The 25,878-nt window shown below is 42.2% G+C and overlaps 2 protein-coding genes across 2 annotated transcripts in view; one reads left to right on the top strand and one right to left on the bottom strand.

Moving 5' to 3' along the window:
* Positions 1-17,682, top strand: part of ppp1r12c (protein phosphatase 1, regulatory subunit 12C) — a 29,874-nt gene extending 12,192 nt beyond the window's left edge. The window contains exons 7-20 of the mRNA XM_086033628.1: positions 13-87; positions 152-231; positions 1,087-1,199; positions 1,294-1,361; positions 2,658-2,791; positions 2,898-2,985; positions 4,451-4,568; positions 6,092-6,207; positions 7,710-7,756; positions 9,614-9,647; positions 9,851-9,955; positions 12,351-12,401; positions 12,493-12,543; positions 17,440-17,682. Of these exons, the coding sequence (XP_085889754.1) occupies positions 13-87; positions 152-231; positions 1,087-1,199; positions 1,294-1,361; positions 2,658-2,791; positions 2,898-2,985; positions 4,451-4,568; positions 6,092-6,207; positions 7,710-7,756; positions 9,614-9,647; positions 9,851-9,955; positions 12,351-12,401; positions 12,493-12,543; positions 17,440-17,526 (1,167 nt within the window). The 3' untranslated portion in view covers positions 17,527-17,682. The remainder of the gene's footprint in view (positions 1-12; positions 88-151; positions 232-1,086; positions 1,200-1,293; positions 1,362-2,657; positions 2,792-2,897; positions 2,986-4,450; positions 4,569-6,091; positions 6,208-7,709; positions 7,757-9,613; positions 9,648-9,850; positions 9,956-12,350; positions 12,402-12,492; positions 12,544-17,439) is intronic.
* An 883-nt stretch (positions 17,683-18,565) lies between these two features.
* Positions 18,566-25,878, bottom strand: part of LOC147145500 (rho GDP-dissociation inhibitor 1-like) — a 33,183-nt gene continuing 25,870 nt past the window's right edge. Inside the window, exons 5-6 of the mRNA XM_086034103.1 lie at positions 21,745-21,808; positions 18,566-20,149 (exon numbers count right to left, since the gene is read on the bottom strand). Coding sequence (XP_085890229.1) covers positions 19,950-20,149; positions 21,745-21,808 — 264 coding nt within the window. The 3' untranslated portion in view covers positions 18,566-19,949. The remainder of the gene's footprint in view (positions 20,150-21,744; positions 21,809-25,878) is intronic.

The raw sequence follows: 25,878 nt of genomic DNA, 5'->3' as shown, positions 1-25,878 counted from the left end.
TCTATTCTGCAGGGTCAGACACCTTTGGATGTAGCAGATGAAAGTGTGGAAGAGCTCCTGGAGGATTTAGTTCAGAAACAAGCCAATGTGAGACATTTTTCTGAATGAATCCAGTCAAATGCCCAGATCACTGACATCTGTGTTTTCACAGTGGCGCAACGAGCTGTCCATACGAGAACGGCAAAACCAGCCAGGTGCTACCACTGTAAATGCGCCAAATAAAAAACGGAGGTTAGTGTTCACCCAATACTTGGTCAGCCTGGAGAACATTTAGCTCTGTGTTACACACTCTTTCAAATATGAGTTAGAATTGTTTATATATGGTTGTCTGTCAGTTTCAGCCTGTTGGTCATTCCAGAGTGTGTAAATTGCCTCTCACCCAAGCTGGCATTGACTAAAGCTTGTGTTACCTTGAACAGGATACACAGTTTGGCAGATTTGATAATGATCAAAAGTCTTAAAACGTCTTTAAACACACTTAAAGCGGAATTCAACCCAAACAGATTTTTTTCCAGAATATGTTCTCAGTAGGCCCACTAGTTGAAACAGGGAATTCTGATAAATATTGCGTTTGTGGAATAAATGTTAATTCACCCGTTTTTAGCCATCTCTGGAGGCGGCCATTTTGTCTTCTGTCGACTGAAAATGACATCGCAAGTGCTCACAATGACCAGTCACGGCTCAGATTCAGAAAACAGGTCAGCCGTGATTGGGCTGAGATGGCTAAAAATAAGTGCATTTTGCTGCTTAGTTTATATTCCACAAACGCAAAATTAATCAGAATGCCGCGTTTCATCTACTCGGCCTGCTGGGAACATATTCTTGAAAAAAATATGTTTGGGTTGACTTTCGCTTTAAAAGTTGGAAGTGTCTTCTCATGGCCACTGCCTTATTTTGACACTTGTGTTATTTAATCTTGATATGGTCTCCTTATTTATGACAATTCATCGCCGGTATCCTTAAATAAGTCATCACACTCCACATTTTGTTTTTAATCGTATATTCTATCATTGTGTTCACAAAATTCAAGGACACCCAGTAAAACGCTCTGCATGCTAATTTCTGCCTCCGCTTTCATGCCATCAGGAGCTCAGTGTGCAGGATGAGCAGTAAAGAAAAGATGAACCTGCAGGACCAATCTAAAGAAAGGGGTGTCTCAGGTGGCCTGGAGCTCAGCGAGGACAAGGAGAGCAGTCCCGGTAAAACGGCTGCTATGATGATAACTGCCTTGTAAAAGTAATTTGCTTTCCATTACTGTCTATGTTGATGCTCATCCTTGTTTTCTTTCTCCAGAGAGCTCCACTCTGTCCAGTCCAGACACTGAGAGTGGGACCACATCTGCAGCTAGTCCAGTTGACAAGGTGAGATTTACAAGGCCCATTAGTGGCTTTATCAATCTCAAAAAGTATCTTAAAAAGCCCCGAATGTCACGGCAGTTGTTCATCAATCTATGGTTTGGTTATAGCTCGTATATGTATCATTGAGGTTACAGGGAATTGTAAAATGCATTCAACTTAAACTGTATTTACACACATTTCAAAACCAGTATGTGTAGTTCCTGATGCATTACTTCATTGGCACATGGTTGGTACCGTATTTCAATTTAACTTCTCTAGCCTGTAATGAGTGACAGATGTTGGCAAGATTAAAAAAAAAAAAGGAAAACATACGAGCTTCCCTTTCATTGGCTTTTACTTGTGTCTGTATTCTGTGTAAAATCTACCCACATGGAATTGGAACAGTTGAACTTTATGTCTACTTGTGACAGGTTGAAATCACAGTATTGGTAAGTGGTTGATTGGGCACAGCTGTGTGACACATGGTCACCAGCCAATCTGTGGGAGCAAGACTTGGCAGAGTTTTTCAGGATGAAATACTTACTTCACACGATAAAATGCACATCATTTTACAACTTTTATACAATTGAGTGGTGCCCAGTTCAGGGTGTACCCCGCCTACTGCCCAAAGTCAGCTTGTATAGGCTCCAGCGCATCCGCAACCTTAGTGAAGATAAAATGTTTTTTTTTTTCATGCAATAAAATGAACAGCATTTTAATTCCAACTTTTATGTGGTATGTTTTTTTCATGAATGTTTACTAGGTATTTTGTTATCATAATTACTAAACCACCCAAAAATTAGACTGTATATTTATTTCTAATGAATCAAATGTGCAAATTCAGCAGGGGATCAAAAGTTATTTCTCTCACTGTAACTACATTAGTCTAGTTCAACAGTTTGCATGCACTTGTTCATGATTGATCAAACCCCGGCAGCACGGTGGTCCCAGTGCAGAGGTTGTGGGTTTGAATCCAGACCTGGCCTTCCTGTGTGGAGTTTGCATGTTCTCCCCGTGCCTGCGTGGGTTTTCTCCGGGTACTCCGGTTTCCCTCCACATTTCAAAGACATGCTTGGTAGCTTAATTGGACACTTTAAATTGCCCCCAGGTGTGATTGTGAGTGTGAAGGTTTGTTTGTCTCAGTGTGCGCTGCAACCAGTTCATGGTGTACCCCACCTACTGCCCGATGACAGCTGGGATAGGCTCCACCACGCCCGCGACCCTTTGAGGATAACTGGATTGGGTGATGGATGATCAAATCCCAATTTGTATAGATGGATGACTACTGAAATTTGTGGTGTTTTTATTTTTGCTATGCAGACATCAGACGAGAGAGGCGGTGAGGAAGATAAGGAACCCGACAAGGTGGTTCGCACTGCAAGAGTCCAGCCCACCCCTCATACGAGGGACAGTACGTCTGAGAGTCCCAACACACCTACTACTGAGCGGCGCAAGTGCGTAACGCACAATTACATACTAATTGTCGAGGAACTTTCCAAAATGTTGATTTAACGCAAGTGTGGCTCTTCGTTGTGTTGTCCTTTCTTTGCATTTGTTCAGGTTTCAGGCTCCAGTCAGAGATGAGGAGTCTGAGTCTCAGAGGAAAGCTCGCTCTCGACTCTTGCGCCAGTCACGCCGCTCCACTCAGGTGTGCAGAGGGCGTTTGAAGTGTGTTGTTATAGCAGGTCGCACTGCACTTACGTCTACATCTTTCTCTTCAGCTTGAAAGACTTTTCTAGTGCAAGCTAACTTTTCACGTTGGGAAGTGCTTGCACACCCCACTCATTAAGGGCTGTCGACAAAGGTAGTACATGATTTGACCATCAGTTTGCACGGAAGAGTCACTGATGGTGCAGGGGTACACACGCCTGAGTTGTGTGCGGGCAGCGTGGGATCGGTTCCCGCTCAGTCTGTGTGTGCCCTGCGACTGGCTGGGTGTAGTTTGCCTTTCGCCCATAGTCAGCTGGGATAGGCTCCAGCAACTCCCCGCGACCCTGTACAGGATAAGCGGTTTGGAAGATGACATGACAGGTTGCATGGAGCCATGTATTCCGATTAGAATGAAATTTAATGTCCAAACCAAAAGAAAATGTTCCATATAAACACCTCAATCAGAATAAACAGGCTGAATCCGAATGCAATTTCATTCTGATTCACGGGGCTGCTATATTTTTACCAATCCGATCAGAAGTCACGGATACGCTTTAGTTGAAATAGCCAAGCTGTGTCCTGTCTGCACATGCTCAGTTGTGACATAAATATGTGTTGACGTTGTCGTTAACGCACTTGAACATATAGCGGCTTCCAACCAGAGCCAGTCTGCGGCGGTGGAGCTTCTTTTTAAGGACTTGTAACTTGTTTTTCTCAATCTATTGCTTTGCTAAAAGTGTAAAACAAGCACAACTACTGTGCTAAATGGACCACTGACTTCCATCTTGATAAACCTTTAGATGTTTACAGCGATCCGCGTCACACGTCTGTAAAATGACGCAAGATCGGAATAGATCACATCACATGTAACAGTTGACCAGAGAGCTTCAATCGGGATGATTTGAATTGAAATATGAAAAATGTCAGCATGTAAACCTGGCTCACCTTGAATTTCCCTATCAAAATGAAGCTATGCCGTAACGAATAAGTTGTTTTCTTAAGGCTACACAGCATTTTTGTCCTAACACGATGAATTACCTCCACATGCCATGTGTATAAAAGTCACAGCCATTTTTTTTTGTCCACCACTGTCCTTTTTGTGTATTGGATTGGAGTTATTATTTTACGACTTTCAACAATGATCTTAGTGCATGCCAATCATTTGACTCCACAGTAAGAGAAGTCTGACATGATTAATCAAATTGGAAGCAACTTACTTCATCAGCACCAGTTAATAACTGCTGTAATTGTTCAACATCCACTGCTGTAAATATTCATCGGAAGACATTTATCTCCCTAGTAAAACCTAAATCTGAATTAACCTTGGTGCAGACAGGCCTCACTAACATTGGAGCTTAATTCCAAACTCTTCTAAATCTTGCTAATGTGTGTGAACGGCACCTTTTGTATTTACCAGAAGACAACTGAAAGGTCTCTGTGAATTGTGGTTTTGTCTATTTTAGGGTGTGACCTTAACAGACCTAAAGGAAGCTGAGAAGACTGTGTCTAAAGCTGCTGATCCCCTGCCTCGTAACATTCAGCCCGTCAGCCCCATCATCACGCTCACGCCAGCTGAGAGGGGTGAGTTTCTTTCTCTAGACATTCCATAGCGTGTGTATAATGACATGACTGGCAATGGAAGACAATAAAAGCTACGTCAAGTCTTTGTTGCAAAAATAAAGCATTCAAAGAACAGAACCCTCTGCCGACTGAATGAAATATAGAGGTGATGTTAGCTGCATCAAACACATGTTGATCTGAAATTGTGCTGGGTACAATGAAATTGCTGATGTCTTATGGATAAGATGGCTAAAGCCCTTTTTGTACCGCACTTGTTTTTGTGGTGTTCACCACGAGGCAGGGTGCAGGACGGCGTGAGAATGATTGTGGGCCCGTGCAAGCGTGTTTGTACAGTCAGGTCCATAAATATGTGGACATGGGCGCATTTACAGCATTCCGGCTCGGTACAACAGCACAATGGATTTGAAATGAAACAATGAACATGTGCTTGAAGTGCAGACTGAGCTTTAATTTGAGGGTGTTTACATTCTTTTACATCCAAATCAGGTGAACAGTGTAGGAATTACAATATATTTTATATATGCCTCCACAAATGAATTGGACAAACTGACAATCATAAATCAGATTGTAACTTTTCAGTACATTGTTGCAAAATCCTTTGCAATCAAAGAGAGCCTGAAGTCTTGAACAGAATATACCACACTGAATGTTTTTGCAATCTATCTGATAAGTTTGATATTTTTTAGCCTCATGATGGCTTGCTTCACTGATAGCGACAGCTCTTTGGACATCATATGGAGAGATGACCATACCAGATTCCAAATGAATATACCACACTTGAAATAAACTGTAGGCCTGTTATCTGGTCCTTGAAATAATGAGAGAATGACACACATGACCATGGAACAGCTGAGTAGCCAATTGTCCAATTACCTTTGGTCCCTTAAAAAGGTCTGCACTTGCAATTTTGAACGCAGGAAAAACCCTGGTACCATATTATGATTCAAATCATTGTATTCAAGTTAGGCTCGCTTAGCGAGTGGCAATGCAAGATAGCTGCCGGTGGCTTCACCTCTCGCCAAGGCGAGTAGGCAGCATTGCCGCACATATAAGCACTTCCTATACTCAAAAGAAAGACCAAGATTCCTTGCGGATCGAGCATGCGCAGAACACGAAGAAATGTCCCATTCAACGGACGTGTTATGATTGCATTTGTATGACCAAATTAGAAATTAGACCAGGTGAGAAAAGGAGATAATGCTGGGAATCTTATTTGGGTTTTTAAAAACGTGTCTACTTGTTGATTAGTTAGGAAACTATTAATACTGTATTACCGTTTTATTCTTTTATCTGCCAGCACAGCTATGAAAAATATGTAACGTGAAGCAGCACTGGCCCAGCATTTGTTTTCTTCTTTCTGCCATGTTACACAAAGTGACTTGTAACTAGGATCGTTTGAAGGTTTGCTTTTTAGCTATTGGTGCTCAATTCTTTATAGGCCGTTCACATTAGAGTTAGATTCTTTGATGTTTCAATTTGCGATTTGTGTGAGTATTTTGAAATGCCTTCCCCATGTGTTCCAGATACAGACCCAGTGAAGCAGGAGGAACCTGAAGGAGACAGGCGTCTGGGAGTGAAGGACAGGAGGCGAGCGAGAAAAGAGAGGCGCTCCACCGGCGTCATTCAGCCGAGTGGAGAGGTGAGAAGGACGCTCGCGCAATCACAAACAGCTGAGAGCTCACGGCCAATCAACCATGGATTTGCTTTGAATGCAATTCAGCCACCTTAGAAGCTTGCTTTACAGCTACAGTCGGCCGATGCGCATTCACGGTCCGACAGTGGCAAATTCACCCTCATGCGCGTGTTTGTTTCGTCGCCGAACACGATTTTCAATCATGTAGCAAAAAAAGTCTTTTTTTCTTCCCCCCAACCCACTTTCTTCTGTATATCAAAGTCATCAAAACAAACACAAACACTCATGGCCCATTGTATGTTCCAACACTATAAAAATACCTGAAGAAATGTTTGGCAAATGTGCATCCATTTTCTAGCGCTTACCCTGTCCAAGGGTTACAGGTGAGCCGCAGCCTGTCGCAGCTGACTTGAGCCGTGAGGCGAGGTAGACCCTGGACTGGTTGCTAGTCAATCACAGGGCACATATCGTAACACATACCTTCACACGTCATCTTCACGCCTCTGTGTAATTCAGCGTCTTCTGTTCAACCTGTCATGCATGTTTTGGGATTGTGGGAAGAAACCGGAGTACCCGCAAAAAAACCCTGCAATCACGGCGGGGCATGCAAAGATTCAAAGATTTCACCATTTTTACCATGAGGCAGAGGGCCCAGCAAACGCTTCACTGTATAATGAACTAATCGCTCTCATGATCACACAGCAGGCTAACATCAAATGCTCAACTATAAACTTTTTTTTTTTTCTTTTTTTTTTTTTTAGACTCTAAATTGCCCCTCACTATTTGTGGGCAATAAGGGCCTGGCCGGCCCGCGATTAGCGAAATCTGCATATAATTGACACCCATTGAAATGCATTGGGGGGAGAGATTAAAATGATTTGGCCTATTAATCATTAAATCTGTATTTCTTTCTGCCAAAAATCGTCATCGACCATCGTCTCGACACAGTGTTCATACCTGATGCCCTTGCAAACACAAACCACCTGTGTTCCGCGTGTGGGCCATCCGCCCTGACCGGGATTTGAACCCTGATCCTGGTGTTAAAAGGTGGCGGGGTCACGCAGTGAGCCATCCAGCCATCACCAACGTTTCTTACAAATGTTGCATGTTAATTCACTTCAACTTCAAAATACATCAACCAACCTTGAATAAGAAGCAACCCAACTACCCAGCAAGTGGGTTGGGGAAAAAAATCCAGCATTGTTTCGTTTTTAAATCTTGACCAGTTTCCATTTTCAGATGATCACTTCTATAAAATTCCTACACAATCACAATGTGGCATCATATCATATCATATCAAAAGGCCCGCAACCTCTTCATGTGGTCCTCGGGGGCTACCTGGTGCCCACTGAACTCGATCCTTTAACCACTTTCAAATACAAACTTAATCATGTAGGTGAGAGCAGGTTCAACATCAATGAAATAAAAACATCAGTAACAAAGTATTGGTCAAATTGCCCTTGGTGTGTGTGTGTGTGTTTGTGTGTGACAACCGGTTTGTGTTTCAGAATGATGATGAGGATGCTCATTTGGATGATCCAAACAACGCCTCCACGTGAGTTTTATTTTGATGTAGATGTACATATTATATATTGTCTTAATAATTCAGGGGTGGCCAGCCACTCAAAGGCCGAAAGCCCCAATTTCGACTGTTACTGCAAAGAGCCACAGCATGCACATACACTCGGTACCTTGATTGTCGAATGTAATCCGTTCCATCACCGCCTCCACACACACTGCATTGCTCACTTTGTGTAAAACCAAAAAAATGTCCTCACAATGGGCCAAAATTACATTTTGGTCAGACAAACCTGCTGTAACAATATCAAAAGCTCATGCTTTGGTTTTATCACGGTATGATATTTATTGCAATATTGTGTGAAAGCTCACATCCCCTAAAAATTATTTTGAGTCAAAGGTGGACAAATCCACTAATTGGGTCAATTTGACCCACCTTCTTGAGTTGTTTTGTACAAAACTACCCATTTTTTTTGCAGAAAACAACCCAGAAAGCTGGGTCAAATTGACTCAAGTAGTGGATCGGTCCATTTTTGACCCCAAATTGTGCTATTTTTAACCCAACTGTTTTTGGAGTGCAACACTGCAGTAAGCCTCACTGTATTGCTGGAAAGCTCACGGTACACGGTCTGCTCACTCATTTGACAGTATCATATTTCTTATTTATAGCATTTGAAATGTGATTTTGTCTACTGACAGTGATTTCTTTGCTTATTAAGTCAGAAACACAGTAACCCTCTGAATAAAGAAAACAGGTATAGAAAAACCAAGTAACAAGAAATAAAATGATCACCTTGTTTCTTTTTCTGTGTTACTGAGATGCTTAAATTTGGAAGGCAACTTATCTCTGATGTGTTGAGGGGTGAAAGTCTGAGGGTGGAGAACGGCTCATTATTTTGCAGCGAAACAAGACCAGGATGATTGCAAGGAATTTCTACAGCACCAATCTGTGCTCCCCACCCCTCATCGCAAACACAATAATGGGGTTGACGGCGCGCTTTTCAAAAATGGCTTCAGGAGCCGCAGGAAACCGGCCAAAGATCAGCATGCGACGCGCGAGCCGCGGGTTGGCTAGGCCTGCACTAGGAGAATAACATCCTGTGCTATGAGTGGCGGGCGGTGCATTCCGCATGTGGGCCAACCCCAATGCTGACATTACCTTAAGCCTTCTAGCTAGCTCTGTTTATCGAATCTCATTTTATTTAGTCAGAATCTGACATTTCAATTCATTCAATTTTTGCAATTCTTGAGTTGGGAGGGCCAGTGAAATGACGTTCATATGGCAACACATAGAAGCTGAAATCCTGAAGACGCTGTCCAGTGTTTTCATTGACCATAAGGGGTCTTTGAGCCGCGCTTTGTGTGGTGCCTCATCTAGGATCCGTTTGTCATGGATGCCCCTGCCAGGGCCGCAAAGCCCCAGACAAGCTCGCACTTAGGATCATTGGGACACACAAACAAAAGGTGACAGCCACTGTAAGAAATTGAATCTTTTTTTTGTTTTTTTTGTATATTTGGATATGTCAGTAGTGCAAATAAGTGGCTTTGGATTGGTGTGTTGTAACATGACATGGACTCAGCACCTCTGAGTAGAGCCTTGCATGACTGATGTGAGCTTCTTGCGTGCCCAAATAGTTTGTGTTGTCAGTAGCGCATCAAATCAGGACAGTATATCAAGTTGAGTCTTGCCTCGAAATCCTTTTGAAGGATTTCAAATATGCCCCCAAGTATCTTCACTTGGCTCTGGTTGATCGCTCGGATCTGCGTGTGCAGATGTAATGTGCGCCCTGCTTCCCTGCCTTGAGAGTTCTTTTTGTATTTCCCGCATTCATTTCAAAGACCAGCAAAGCAGTTGTAATCTGAGTTGTAATCTGTGTTCTGTGTTTCTCCGCAGTGCTAGTGGATTAGGGGACGCTGACTACAGGATGGTACGTGTCCGACCTCCTCCCCATGCAGACGCATGCACATTCCTAAAAAGGAAACACAGGCGTGTTACTAGAGATGTATTGTAGAGTTGCAGAATGTCTGCAATTTATTTCCACCTGCTGTATATGCACGGACCTTTTGACCGTCATCAGAACTTCCCTATTCTGAGCAACGACTGTCGTGTTGTTGTGCGTTTCCCCCGCAGCTCTACTTCCAGGTACTGCAGCAGAACCTGGCACTGAAGGACAAGCTGCAGGAGATGGAACTGCTGCTCAGCCAAAATAAAGTGGAGCTGGAAAAACTCAGACAGGTTGGGCCAGTTTGACGCTTGATTTGGAAAAACTCCTTTAGCTAACTGGATTGGGAGGACCCGGACAGCAGTCATGGGGTTGCAAAAAGGCTGGAACATTTCCAGAAAGCTTCCGTTACAGTTCCACGGGAAGTTAAAGGGACGGTGGGGCCGTTTTCACTAACAAGTTCATTTTATATATTTTTTTATCAGGAAAATGAAAAAAGTTGTCATTTTCTATTTTATTAATAAATTTGGGAGAAATTAGGAAATAAATGACTCTATGAATAACGCCCCTTGTTAATGAGCAGAATGGCCGCGCCCCCTACCATTCTATCCTTGTTCGTCCGGAGTCACGCGAGGGACCGATTCCAAACTGTCCATCTGAAATCATTGTACTTTCATTGCTTATAACGTCCCAAAACAGCGATCAATTGGCACCAAAATTTATGTGGACATCTCTACTAATGCCCACTTCAACATATCAAAAGGATTAACCTCTCCGTGGCTGATTTATATGAGAATGAGGAAATGTGGAAGTCAGCAGAGCTACATAGATTTAGGCTTGGACGAGCGCACACTGCGTCTTTGCTTAAAAAAAAAAGAAAGAAAAAAAAAACACTGCTTCTTTGCTGATCACGGTTAGGACGGGCGAGGCATTTAACACCAGTCAGGATATTTACAGAGACTGAAGTGGAAATGAGTAGACGTGCACATTTATTTGGATGAGGAATGGACCCAGTTTTTCAACTTAGAATGCGCCGTCCAATTTGGAAGGTAACAGCCAAAATGGCACATTACAATGCGGCCACACTCTCGGCTGTGCAGTCAGCCTCGCTGGAACTTTTTGTTCGCTGTCCGATGAGAGCTTATGTCACTCTCAAGCTGCTTCACTCGGGTAGAAGGAGGCTGTAGGCAAAAAGCAGGGACTGTTTGCGAGGCGACATAAAGACACAGGCTCATCTTCACCTCCACACGCTGGGCAGACAGTAAGGAGCTAATGTTGTTGTGCTAACGCATTTTGTTTTAACGGCCTGAAGCTAGTTGTTGCTAAACTTCCGCTGTCCCAATCCTACCTTTAACCGGGGAGGGAAGCGGGGGGCTCCAATCTGCCTGCTACTGCTGCTGAAAGCCGCGTCTGTCTCCCTCCTGAGACACAAGTTTAGTGTCGCTAAATGTCCGAAATATAACCAGTCGGGGTTCGTGTGCGCATTCATGCTCTTGGTCGCTTCAGCTTGTGAAAGTGGAGGAGCAATTGCCAGGGTACTTTTGATTTTGTGGAGGTGGTCATGATGAGATCACGTTTTATGTCAATAAATCCAAACTATTGTGCAGAACACTTTTATACTTTCACTAGTTGAAGTGGACAAGAGTAGTAATGTGCATTTGCATTTTGGTGGCGAAAACATAACATAAGCCACGCCCCTTTTTGGGGCGTGGATATTTGTCGTAAACCTAATCACAAAAAAGACCTTAAATCACGACAGAGTGTTTTGAGGTGGGCATTTTAGTACTAATGTCATTTTTACATGCAAACCTATTATATAAGTGCCAATGTTAAGCTCACCCAAGCGTCCCTTTAAGATGGCGATATTTGCAAATAGTCCAAAATTTCCGTGAGAATCACCTGGGAATTGAGGGACATTTAACTCATTCACTGCCTCATTCACACATATTTGTCTTTTCACAGTCGAGCCATTCAAGCCCAGGACCTTTATGTTTTTTCAAAAGTTAGGGTAAAAGAGGGTCTGAAAATGTCTGGCAGTGAATGAGTTAATGGAAAGGTCAAATTGAAGCATAAATATAAACAATAGGTCTTGTCATTTAGCGTCTAAAGGCTTCTTTATAGTTCCGCTGTCGCATTGCGTGACATAAGCGCGCACACGGCAGAAAATTGCTGCTGCGTATACGACGCCACGCACATTCTCTCTCGTGATTGGTCCGTTTTCCACGGCTCGGTTCTTGGAGGGCAATTTATTTGTCACCACCGAGGAGAGGACGCAGCACGCAGCTCGTTGCTGCTGCGAAGCAAACTAGTTTGGCAGCGGTGTGGGTGTTATGTTACGTATGTGTGTGTACAGAAGCTACACATGCACGCACCACCTTCGCTGCCACCTTCCAGATTTTTTTTCGCAATACAATTAAATGCATCGTCTAGTCATCTCCGTCCCTTTATGGTTGTAGCAGGCACGAGATCCATTGTTGTCGCTGTCTTTTTGATCGTTACTCAATGTTACTCCTAAATCAAGGTGAAATGTGGTCATTTTAGTCAGGATTATGCCCAAATATGTCCCCCCTACTTTATTTAGGTTCCCTTAAATTACTGACATTTTTCACCGCTCAGCTCAAAGGAAAAGCACCGAGTTTGACTTGTGGTGATTGTCGTGCACGACTTGACAATTGATCTCTGTGACAGAGTCAAGACAGCAGCACGGAGAGACCGGCCCTGCTGGAGCTGGAGAGATTTGTAAGTAACGCATCTCGTTGTGGTCCCGTTCATGAGGACGGCAAAAAGTCCTTCTTCTGTCTCAGTCACTGGAGTTTGTGTTGCCTTTTAGGAGAAGTTGGCCCTCCAGAGGAGAGCAGTGGAACTGGAAGACGAGTTGAAGGTTCTGACTGACTTAACTGTACTTAAATACTGTAATGCATTCACATGGGGAAGGAGACAATGCACTTTTCATCCGTTTATTGGCTGCCAGGAGAGCAATAAAACCGCTCACAGTTAACTCATGCGATAGCACATCTAGACACTCACGCCACCGCAGACCTGTCCCCAGTCTTTGGGGGGGGGCACATGAAATGCATGGAAGGGCCCAATTTTTATTACCGGGCAAACAACTGTGTGCAGGGGTCCGTTTCACAAAGCAGGTTGAGTGAGGACTCAAGTCTGCTAACCCTGAAATGAGGCAAACTCTGACTGTTCTGTTTCAAGAAGGGAGGTAAATCAAACCAGAGAAAGAGGGGTCACTCTAGCCGGTGTCAGAGAGAGAGAGCTCACTTAAGCTCTGGGTCAGTTGCTGCAGTAACAGACGCTCTGAACCTAACCCGGTCGCGACCAGGTTTATTTCAATCAATCTGGAGTTTGGCTCTGTCTCCGCCCACTTTCAGAGCCACACACTCCATTTCATTTCCACATTCGGCAAGTTTTTCATAGCGTAGTTCTGCCGTCTGCCATTAAAAAAAAATCGCATTCACTATATGAGAAGTCCATTAGACATCTACTAAATGAATGTATCTGGATCTAGATGATTTTATTTTGTGCAACCACTTGACGAATTAAAAGTGAGTAAATTTAACACACCATTTTTTTTTTCAGTGTAAGTTTGGACAAACGTCACATGTCCTTATGATAAAGATCCCGTACATGGATGAAGGTGCAGCATTACGGCGCAGAGAATGAAATATTTGTAGGGAGGTCACACATTGATGTTTTAGCATTTCCAGAAAATTCTCTTTTTGAGCAGTACTGTTTCACATGACAGTCCATCATCTACATACACTGAAAAAAGTTTGATTTCTTCAATGTGGTTGCATGAAATATAATCATCTGAATCCAGATCATTTTTTTAAAGTAGACTACTTTAAAAATGTATCTGGCTCCGGATTATTTTATTTTGTGCAACCACCGTAAATTCAATCATCGTTTTTTTTTTTTTTTTCAGTTTACCCCCATGAGATAATGCCGAGGTCTTAACTGTTTGAACAGTGTTTTTATATTTCAGCTGTTAAGTGCGCTTCCCACCCACAAGATTGTATCTAAATTAATTCGTGGAAGCAAGCAGTTTTCCTCTGTTATGTTTTTTTTGATCGCAAGGGACCTGAAACTTCCCGCGAAGCAATGTTCTCCCGCACCCCTCTCTCGTTGCCATGATGAATCAGCGAATCAGGGCTGCATTCATGCTGTCTTTTCGTAGTTGTGTTGCACGCGCTTAACTCCAGGTGAAGGTACTCTTAAGTTGAGTAAACGGATTCAAATCAGCTGTTCTGGAACCGGAAACTCAGAGTTTGCTGAACCTGCTTTGTGAAACGAACCCAGGACATCGCACAATAGACCATGTTGCACAATGTGTAAAAATGGCGTGTTTGTTTCCCCCCAGTGTAACATAACATTGTTGTGCGGGCTTGCTAGTGAGCACGACAAGCGCAACACCTCGCCCATTTTTCAAAAAAGCAATAATAGCTCCAAATAATGGCGTATTTCCGGCCGCTAAATCCATTGAATTGTGTTCTGCACGTTCCTTTACTAACTCTTAAATTCCCCATGCTTGGCTCATTTGTTGTTCCCGCCCTGGGATGTTTGTGATCGGCTGGCATCGGCTAACATGTCAATGTGAAACGATGAATTATTAACGTTGCATTTGAAGGTTAGTGTAAAAATGAGGAACATATCCTCCATAATAAATGGGGGTTCACTGTGTACATTGAGAGGGAAAAGTATGTTAAAGCTTGAGAATTTCTTAGATTTCTGCAAAAATTGGTCATAAAATGTGGCCAGATCTTCATCTAATCACAAGAATAAACAATCTGCTCAAACTAATACCTCACAAATAATTTTGTCATATTTTCATGCAGGGGCGTGGTGGCCATGGGGAATTGAGGGAAAATGTCTGGATTTTTCCGAACGGCTGCTCTGTATCGTTGCTTATTATTATGATGATTATTATTATTTTATATGATATTTATTGTACAGTTTTATTTTGGAGGGATTTGCGCCTCTGCTACGCAGTTGCGAAACCCCGACATGGTTCCCACACTTCTAAATACTTGTTAAGCAATCAATTTAACTTTAAAAATGCAAAATGAAGAATAAACACCAAGCTGCAGGCTGTGATAAGAATTGAGCTTCGATCTGACGGCAGCTGACGATCACGACGGAACGTTTGCTAAAAACTACGTTAAAGTTTTAATTTTTATCATAAAATTGACTTACCTTAATTAGAATGCGTTAGAAAGTGTAATTTATCCAATCCTGCACTTTAAAACGCTCGTCGTCGTTGTGGTTGTGCAAAGTGAAAGTAAAAACGGCTGCTTCTTCTCCTTATTCTTTCCATCCTTATTCTTCTTCTTTGTTCCCTTTGTTGCCGCCTACTTCATTTAAAAACGAAGAAGAAGCACGGCCGCCGGAGAGAATCATGCCTTAACTTTCTCTTTGCACAATAACCAACAAAGTCCTTTGGATAAAATGCAACGCGGGATTGTACTTAACCCATTAAGGCCTAAAGCGCCTGGCTCAACAGCTCCCCAAAAACGTCGGTCGTCTTTGGAATTACCCTTGAAAACCTGAAATTTTCCCACAAATTCAACACCTGCAAAGTAATTAATATCTCAGCCCCTGTAGCAGACAGAAACATAATTCAAAATAATTTGAGATCTTAGATGTGGCTTTCATACAGGCATAATTTATTATTATTTACTGTTTCAATCGAAGAGGTAAAAATAAAGTGTCAGTGCAAGAGAAGCACTATTTTAATGTAAAATAAATCGAGTATCTAATCGGTAATTACCATCCTCTTTTCTGTTACAAAGACGTCGCTATTGTCATTATCTGCAAACATATATCTTTACCATATATCACGTTCGACTGGTTCAAAGTCGACAATCGCGCCGTTATTCATTTCAGAGCTCCTGCGATCGACGGCGTCCGCCATTACTGCTCGAAAAAATTCCGGATATCCTCCGACGACTCACAACGCCGTCACGTGTATATTCTGATGCATTTCATTGGTTAAGAAACCGAGAATAAACTAATAAATAGAAAATGACGTAAACACTCTCCCGACTTTAAGGGTAGAAAGACGCAACAGCGCTCCTGGCTCTAGTGGTAGAAACGCAGTTAGGCGCTCCCGGCATTAATGGGTTAAGGTAAGCTGTTTTCCGACAACCTAAGACAAAACTAACAAACATTCTATATGGCAATGTCCAAGTCGTACGACGTGCCGGCCGGCCAGAAGCGCGCTGTGCTGCGCTCACGACATATAAACACAGCTGTTGTACTGTACTATCCGATTTTTACAAAACTTTATTAGAGCAAACACATCATTACAAATATGGAGGAGAAAGTATCCAGCTTGACTGACTAAATGAACGGCACATTTGAGTAACGTTATGAGTTTCCGAACATAATGTTGTTTGCGGAGCTGGGCAGTCCGTCCCTGGGACGGACCGATCGGACCCTCTGGCCCGGCTGTATGCCCATTTTTGGGGCCGGGGGTGGGGGCTGACAAATTTTTAAAAGTGGCTGGACTAAGCATGGCCGGAAGTGGATTTTAGTTCGGCCCACTAATCGGCCTTGTTTAGTGGTGTTGGCGACAGGTCTGCAACACATGCCACGCACACATCAGGAATTGTTGCTGCTCTGAACGGTCCATTATGTCAAATGTTGCGATGACATACACTTTCCCACACGGAGAGGAGAGAGAAGATGCAGCACGCAGCTCATTGCTGCTGCAAAGCAAACTAGTTTGGCAATAAAATTAAATGCATAGTCTAGTCATCTCGGTCCTTTTATGGTTGTGGCAGGCACGATATCCATTTTTGTCGCTGTCTTTTTGAAGGGGCACGAAACTGTTTCAAAACAACTTGTGTCCAGGAGTATAGTCAAGCTGCGCGCAGCACTCAAGTATGACGCTGCCACATCAAGGTGGAGTTCATGCACTTTTTCTGGCGTCTTTCCTACTTCCGGAAATACGCTGTAGCAAACCTGCTGTGTAGTGGTTTGCTGGTATGCTTTTATTTTGGAGGCCGAGAAGTGTGAAGGAGGAGAAGTGTGGAAAATAAATTACTTGTTGAATGCTTGCAGCATGTTTGAAGCGTGTCCACAGTGGGTTTGAATAGTAAATTAGCCAGCTAATGATCTTTAAATAAAAATTTTCCGGGTACCCGGGTCAAGGGTGGAGGGTCACGGCCGGACCGGCAAAAAAGGGTCAAGTGCCCAGCTCTGGTTGTTTGTTTAGTCGTCATTGTCGCACTGAGCACGTTTGTGCTTGCCGGGTGGCTGAGCGCCCGCGCTCGGCTCAAAACTTGTAAACACAGCTGCCAAACGGCACATTTGAATAACGTTGAGTTTGCCAACAGAACGTTGTTCAAAAGTGCTGTTGGTTTGTTAGTGTGGACGAGACTAGCGAGAGGCTGCGATGATGCGCACCCAGTCAGCTCACATATAGTCTTTGAAACAATGCATCTTTCTGCAATATAGCTCCCGATATGGCTGTGTTGTTTCATTTTTAATTTGTTATGAATGCTTCTGAAAAATCCGCGATGCACTGAGGCGCCAAAGTTGGAGTGCGAAGTAGCGAGGGATCACTGTACATTAATTTTCTGAATGTCACACCTGTTTGGGTCGAAATCACATTTACTATGGGCGGCACGGGTGGCAGCAATCTCCACTGGCACAAGTTAGAAAAGCAAAAAAAAATGTATTACATACGTCTGCTCCTCTGCAAGATACAGTTCAAATTTATTTGTATTCTGCGAAAGATTTGACACCATCTTGTTCTTTTCTGAAGGTTCTGGGAGACCTGAAAGCAGACAACCAGAGGCTCAAGGATGAGAACGCTGCCCTCATTCGAGTCATCAGCAAACTGTCCAGATGAAATCTTAAAATTAAAAAAAGAAAAAGAAAACCTTAATGTATTACAGGGCAAAGCAGAGATACAATTATGTCAAACACATCCAAGGTTAACTGAACAGAATTTCAGGGCTATTGCAGATTTACTGTATGACAAGCTGAAGTGCACCTTCTGTGGATGGGTGGGGTGGGGGGGGGGGGGGGGCGGGGGGGACTGGGGGGGGGCGGGGGGGGCGTGGTAGTGTTAGGCGTTTGCTCCTGTTCACATCCTCTTTTAGATGCCGTTTTATGGTTGTTCTTTTTAACTGGATTATTTTAAGTTCATCCCTCCCTGTTTTGTATAAACTGTTGTGTTAAGAGACTAAAAGCCATGCTAATGAGTATTTTTGACCTCAAAGTGTGAAAAGAATAAAACACTGCCTTGGTTACTTGGAAAAAAAAAATGGATGTGCCAAATCCTGCCCAAATTTTATGAATGAATGAATGTTGTGTAGTTTGTGTTGTTCCTCAGGATGAGTCTGAGCTTTTCCTTTTAGACTGCTGCAAAGATGGACCAAATGTGTAATATGTATGTAATATGTCAGCGTGTGTACAAATGTGTAAATGGTGTACATACAGGAAAGAACATTGGCATTTGACTTTGTCATTTCATATTGCTGTTTTTGAACTGGAGGTTTCTGAATGCATCAACTTGTAAGCAAAGAACATCATTTTCACCCTGGAATGGATTTTCTACTCTTCAGTAGACAAAGCCAGATCGGGGTAACCTGTTTACTGGACTGCCATTTAAAGTAACACATTGCATGTCAAATATTGTAATGCTGTGCCTTCAAGTATTTGTTCTATTTTGTTATAACAGATTAATATTAAGCATACCATAAAACAATGATTCTGACTCATTTTTGTTCAATATGTACTTTGGTGTAGAAGCTAGCTAATGAAAAAAGGTACAAAGTCTTACTGCAGTTATCAGCCACACAACAAAATGGCTTTGTGCTTTCTCCTGGAGTTCCAAAATGTGTGTGCAGTTGTTCAAGTCAAACCACCACAAATAAGAGCCCAAGTTGAGCAAAATCTTTTATTGACCAGGAACAATCACAAATGATATCATGTACAACCCCACCAGCATGCCAGTGATTTCATAGAAACTATACAATGTGAAGGAATGTATGGCGCAGGAATACATACAGTAGCTTTCATTAGAACAACAACAAAGCTCTATATCCATGTGCGCTGGTCCAGTACAAGTTCTTGAGGGTTTGTTACCAGTCACTTATTTCAAAACTCTCTTCATATGAAATACTACGGAGTTAAGTGTTATCTGACTGTTGTCACTGCGTTTGAAAAAAAAAAAAAAAAAAAAGGGCTAGCGGCTGATCCTGACACCATCAGTGTCGCCCATCATCAGCGGCGATGCAATCGGGACCAGCTTGGGAGGTGTTGCAGGGGGCACATGTACATTAAGGCAAAAGAGGAACACCACCAAAGCAAATGAGACACACATTTGTTGCAGTTTTCTTGACGATCGTTTGTAATAAGGCTTCGGGCTTTTTCTTGTTTTTCTCCAATTCAACTAAACATTCATTACCCTGCAATTATACACAAGAGGGGGTTTCTTTTGGGGCGCATTGGCCATGTGCAAAGCTGACAAATAACCTGTCCAAACAATCTCCACTTCAACAGGGCTACTGGTGGGTGTTAGTTGATAGCGAAGTGAGCCCTTGACTTGCAGGCTACCTGCCAGCAAGTGCACACGGGGCAAGGTGAGGCTTGCTTTAACCAATCATAAGGCAGTTTTGGATGACCAATCATTTCTGGGCCACACTCCCTGCTTTAAAAGGAGAGTGTAAGACTACATGTAGAGCAGCTCTGAATGAAGGCAGGTATTGGTCATCATATCAAAAGACAGCAAGCAGGTAGACAAGGAAAGGAATGACGGATGTGGTGGGGAGACAGCTGATTAATCAGTGATGTTACAGTCACACAGTTACACAACCAGTGATACAACTAGATCGAAAGGCAAACTCAAGTTGATTGTACACTTGCTTTAACCATGTACTTCATTCTGAGAGGAAGACACCATTCTGGAGAAGCGGCCACCGGCAAAAGGAACAGAAGGGAGTCAAGTGGGGGTTGTTTGCAAAATGGGGAGTGAGGTTTCACCAATCCAAGCGTAATGAGGTGACGTGATTGGATGGACGGGGCAAAGTGCTGCTACTGATGCTTAGAGGAGTCAAAGGAATGTCGGTGTAAGACAAAAGGAGACAGGCCAAGCAGACAAGGCATGACGACATGAAATGTACAACAGTAAAAAAAAAAAAAAGAAAAGAAAACGAAGAAGGCCCAAATGGCGGAAGGAAACTGCAGGATCGGGTGGCGGGGCGGCAGGCGTCTCACGACACACAACGGGTAGACATCTTTCTCTTGCCGCCCACTCAAACGCCCCTTTTAGTCTTTCCAGTCTTTCTTGATGTTGAGGTTCCACTCCCAGCTCAGGTGGTCGTGCTTGTCATCATCGGTAAACTTGGATTTGATGACGTAGTTGCCGCGGGCCATCACGCCTTTAGGAGCCTCCTCCACCGTGGTCAGAAAGTCATACGCAGCCGGGCGGGGCCCGTAGCTGCCCACCATGTAGTCCGATTTGTCGACTGTGGAGGGAGTTACGGGGGAAAAGAAATGAAGAGTCAGTGTGTAAAGCTCAACAAAGTACAACTGAAGAGCTCTTCCATAATGCTAATGCTAACGCTAATGCTGCAACCGTGCCGTTGCTCACTTCTATCCTGAGTCGAGCTTCAGCTACTCATTCCCACAACTTCATTGTGTGGCTCACTGACTTGATTCCTCGATAGTTCCCCCAACTCTGCGCATCTCTTCAAAATGGACTCCGGCACACTTTTCCTCGGGCATCTTCTCACCCTCTAGAATTCTATTGAACGACCTGGTCAAAAGGTTCACAGCCACCTCCTAGTCGCTTCCATACCTCCACAGGTATGTCGCCAGGACCAAGTGCATTTCCATTTGCCCTTACTAATCACCAACTCTTCCTTCTTTCTCATTTTCCTCATTCACCAACTCCCCGAAGTATTCTTTGCATCTCTATCCTTAAAGAGCCTAACCTGCTGCTGATCTCTGCCTGGCCAAGCTGGCGCACACGTCATCATCAGCCTCCTTTTTGGCCTTTGCCACTTTCATTTGTTCCGGTAGTCCTGTCCCTGTCCTCCGTCTACTTCTAAGCTAAGCTCTTTCCTTGTATGCTTCCCTGCACTTTCTGGGCCCACTGAATGTCCTCCTCCCGTTTCCGACTCGTAGGCATTCCAAGTACTCTCCTGCCCGTCTCTCGGGTCAACTTGGCAGCAGTGGCTACGCCTCCTGTGCGCTGAGAGCCTGTCTCACCTCTTCTTGAAAAGCAGTCGCACTCTTCCTTACTCAGCTTCGACCACACCTGCCTTTGTCTTCTTATCTTCCTCACGCCAACAAAAGTTTTCTTACGCGCGTTTAGCTACACTCCCCCCTACAGTCAGTCAGTAACCTCTTTCAGGTGACGTGGTCTGCTTCTGTCCTCTACTTCCAGCTTGGTCCTAAGTCACCTTCTGTTCCAGCCTCTTCTGGATTTAAGTCGAGCCAAATCCATTCGGCAAAGTCCATCACTATGTGCCCCTGCGAGTTCCTTTTCCTGGATCCCAAATGTACCCATCGCTTCTTCAACGTCCCAACCTGTGGGTCATAACTACAAACCTACATTAAACATGAGATTCTCAATGTCAAGTTTTTAGCCTCATCGCTTGATCTGACCCTCTTTCCACCTCCTGGACATTCTTAACCAACTCTTCCTTTGAGATCATTTCTCTTCGCACCAAAACAATTTGAAGCCTGCCCTGAGCTTCTAGCTTGACTGCCTCAGCACCTGGTCTCCTGGACACACAATCTATTTACCTTTCTCCAGCATTTCCTGTCCTAGTCCCAACATTCAAAGTCTCCACTTTCAGGTCCAAGCAGTGTACTTTGCTCTTTTCTTTCTAACTACGAGCCCGCTTTCCATCGCTCCTCCCTCTTGGAACGTCCACTGACGGCGCGTCGATTAACCCGGGCCGCGACCGATCCGGTATGAAATTCTTTGGATGGATGCGCATAATTGTTTGGCAAAGATTGATGCAACCCGCAGCTTTTATCTGGACTTGGGACCAGCCTACAGTGTGCGCTGCTTTTGTGGGGTAGTCTAAAAACAGCAAAAATGTTCACTCACTTTTCATTCCTTTCCTGTATGTCTGCTGCACATATTTCAGACCTGAAACAATCTCCTTGTTCACCTGAGGAGGCAAGAAAAATAACAGTTTAGTTGAGTAGGTTAGTGTTATTTACTGTATTCAAGACATTAAGTACACCTTTTGCTTCTTTCAAACATCTCAAAATGGGAATTTATTAGGGATGTCAAACGATAAAAAAAATTTAATTGATTTAATCACAGCTTGAAAAATAATGAATTGTAATTAATTGCAATTTGAACTATCTCCAAAATATGCCATATTTTTCTGTAAACTGTTGTTGGAATGGAAAGATAAAAGACAAGATGGATATATGCATTCAACATACAATTCATATGTAATGTATTTTTTTACTATAACAATAAATCCTCATGAGATGAAAATTTAAAAATTTAAATAAAAATTTTAATTTAACATTCTTTCTGTAGTAGACAGTATTTGTATTCACTACAAAAACAAAAACGGAAAAAGGCCTCAGAACAGTGACAGACATATTTCAAACGTGTGCAAACAAAGTGTGTGTGTGCGTGTGTCTAATGTACACCTATGTGGCCCGTGTAATATTCTTAAATTTCATGTTCTCCAAGTAGTCACATGACAGGTGAGTGTTATGCTCCGGTTCTACTATGTGAGAAGCAGTACAGTTATCAGCACGCAGTGTGTTTCCCCCTTTAAACTGACTTTATGAACACAAAACAAGACAGCCCTCTTCTCTACTCATCCTCAGTCGCTGAGGCAAAGCAACTTATTCACATTGCTGAGATTTAAAGCTGCCCTCTTCTTTCGAAATGCTTCTTTATACTCCCGCGGGCGACATCCGCGAGTCGGGCGAACTGTACGTCACCGTTTGCAATGAGTGCAAATGACTACCTGCTTATTTATTGTTCCATCTGTATTTTTTGAAGAATATGAATTCCCCACCCAGAGGGCCTACCTGCTTTCCTATTACACATGCACGCGTCCGCTCTGTTGCTCACTGCACTGCAACTGAGTGGGATTATACATGGGCCGTTATTCAGCGCATGCGTTAAATGCGTCAAATATTTTGACGCGATCAATTATAAAATGTTTGACAGCACTAGAATTTATATTTGTCTATAATTAATTTGATACCTTCATTATTTTCCATGTACAATAACACCTTTAAAACTGCATTTTGTAAAATGACATCACGTGTTAAGGGCTCAGGTAACAACCAATCACGGCTCAGCTTGTGAATGTTATGAATGAAAGAATGTTTATTTGAACACGAAGAAAGATAAAACTAAACTGATTACAATAACAAATTAAAATATGAGAAAAAATATGAACGAGCAAAAAATAGCCAAAGCACACCTAACAAAAGTCTTCCATGCTCAAAAGGGAGTGGAAAGAAGTCTTGACTTATTAAACCCCAACCCTTCCCCATTTTTCTTAATTTATCCCTCTATTCTTTATCTATGGTAGCTACTAAGGATACTAATACTACTACTAATGATAATAACAATAACAATGATAACCAACCACTACATAGTGCTAATACAAAATAAATACTCCATTGTTACAAATCCACATGACAAGATCCAAAACCCATCAACCTACAATAACAAAACACCCGAACTAAACAATAGACATATGCATTTACAGCAACATAATTATGTACAGTATATAAATACAATCAGCAATACTCTTTAAACATCAGTGGAACGAATCATCTTTGATTGGCAAGGATCAAGCATCGGTTCAAGATGGGAACGATCCGCAGAATGGTTGGTGAAAAAAACTCTGCGTTCACAATAAGGCAACGTGACTTGTCCGCATTCAGTAGAGGAAGTTGAATACCCAAGATCACTATAACTTCAAAATAAAGCTAACCAAATAATAAATTGAGTCATTAATGCCAATGCAGTAGCCTTAGTGAATTTTTACTTTGAAGTTGGCCCGCGTGGTGGCGTAACGGCTAACTTGACTTCCGTTTTCGACGCGTAGGCAGTTTTAACGCTTGCTACTAAAACCAACACAACGCTGTCTCGAAATTATTTTCAGTCGCTAATTTAGGACACGAACAAACCGCTGGTTAATTACGCTGTCATTGTATGATACGGCACAAGTCTCCGGCGTTAGTGGCTAGCAGCTGTTATCATTAGCTGGTAGAACAGCTGCCTCTTGTCTTACTTTTTTTTTTTTTTTTTTTTTTTAAACTTCTTTTTGTATACTGTGGACCTACATTGCTTTGTAATGTGCTGTCCATGTTTTAAGATAGGTGCCTTAAATTGCACTTCAAGTCTTTTTCATTATGAATAAAATATATATAAAAATAAAACGTCTTCATTTAATTTGTAACAGCACGTTTGCTGAATAATTGTAAGAAAACATTCAGCTCAAAATGTCTGGCAGGACACCTTGAAATGTATACACTGTATCACTTATAAAATTGTGTTAAATTGCATTCCTAAACGGCCATATTAAACATTAGTTGTTTTTTTATGGCCAAAAGCGTTTTATAAAATAAATGAAGACAAAGTTCTAGTTGGCCTTTTTTTTTTTCCCCTCATATAAAAAAAAAAAAAATCTGTGACTCAAATTCCATGACCAATCCGAACCTCGACTTGTGATCCGTTGGACCACTAGTGAGTACCAAAGACAATCTTCTGGTACTCATGCGAGTACCGCATGAAAAAAACAGTATGTGCACCCCTGACCAAGTGACTCTCTCTCACTTCCGTTACCTCTGTATTCCATGAATATATAAAGTTTGTTCATTTTAAATTGATTTATGTTCGTACATTGTTTTAATCCCTCACAGACTGTTCCATAATTTCACCCCACAAAATGGAATCTTTTTTTGTTTGTGCGAATAACGTTAATTTTTAAGTTGTATTCCCCTCTTAATTTATATCCCCATTCCTTCGCTCAAAACATTTTATGAATGTTTTGTGGTAGCATATAATATTTGACTTTATACATAAAATGTGCTGTTTGAAATGTTGCTATATCTACACATTTTAATCGATTTGCCTGCAAGAAAAGTAAATGTGTGATCACAAAAGCCTACTTTGTTGATGATTCTTATTGCCCGTTTTTGTAAAGTTATTAGGAACTGACTTAACTTATGTAATTATAACCCCAAATCTCGATGCAGTAACTAAAATATGGAAACATTATGGAAGAGTACAGAACGCAGAGCAAATTGTAATCAAGTGACCATTTATCCTTATTTAATACTGAAATGCTTCTCGATAGTTTAGTATGTATATATTTGATAAGTGACTTCAAGCTCAATTTTTCATCTATTACAACACCTGGAAATTTATGTTCTGGAACCCTGTCAATCTGCACCACATCTAACCACCAACACCATTATTTTTGTTTTATTTAAGTTTAATGATAGTCTGTTTCTATCAAACCAGATTTTCATTTTTTTTCCATGTCTTCATTGATTTTACCCAATAGGTCATTTCAATTCTACCCAGAACAGAAAATGTTGATATTATCAGCAAACACCAGTTTAAGTACATCTGATGCCTTACAAACATTGTTGACATATGAAATAAATAGTTTTGGGTCCAAAACTGACCCTTGGGGGACACTACAAGAAGAAACATCACCCAACTTAAACTGTTTTGATCCAGTCTAACATTACCTCTAATGCCATACCGTTCCAGTTTTTAAATTAATATAATCACGGTTAATTGTGTCAAAGGCTTTCTTAATATCAATGAATATTTCAATAGCTAGCTTTCTCTGATCAACAGCAGTTGCTATTTCTTCAATAGCCTCTGTTACTGCCAGTAATGTTGATCTGCCAGCTCTGAAACCATATTGACTGTCAGAAAGCTATTTGTGCTTTTCTATAAATATATCCGGTCTTTTACTGAACAGTTTTTCTAATACTTTTGAAAGTTGTGGAAGCAAAGAGACCGGTCTGTAATTGGTGAGGTGATGTTTGTTCCCAGTTTTGTGCAGTGGAATGACTCTGGCTATTTTCATTTTATGTGGAAATGTACCAGTTTGAAATGATAAATTACAAATATATGTTAGTGGTTTTGAAATCCCTTCAGGTACTTCTTTCACTATTGTCATATCCATATCATACTCAGTTGACTGAGGAATCCTCAGGGAGTTTGTGTGCACTG

This window comes from Filicampus tigris, chromosome 6 (genome assembly GCF_054856515.1).
Source record: "Filicampus tigris isolate MCC_2025a chromosome 6, RoL_Ftig_1.0, whole genome shotgun sequence".
NCBI lineage: Eukaryota > Metazoa > Chordata > Actinopteri > Syngnathiformes > Syngnathidae > Filicampus > Filicampus tigris.
Note: the sequence above shows the minus strand (reverse complement) of the source record. Positions and strands in the feature narration are given on the sequence as shown.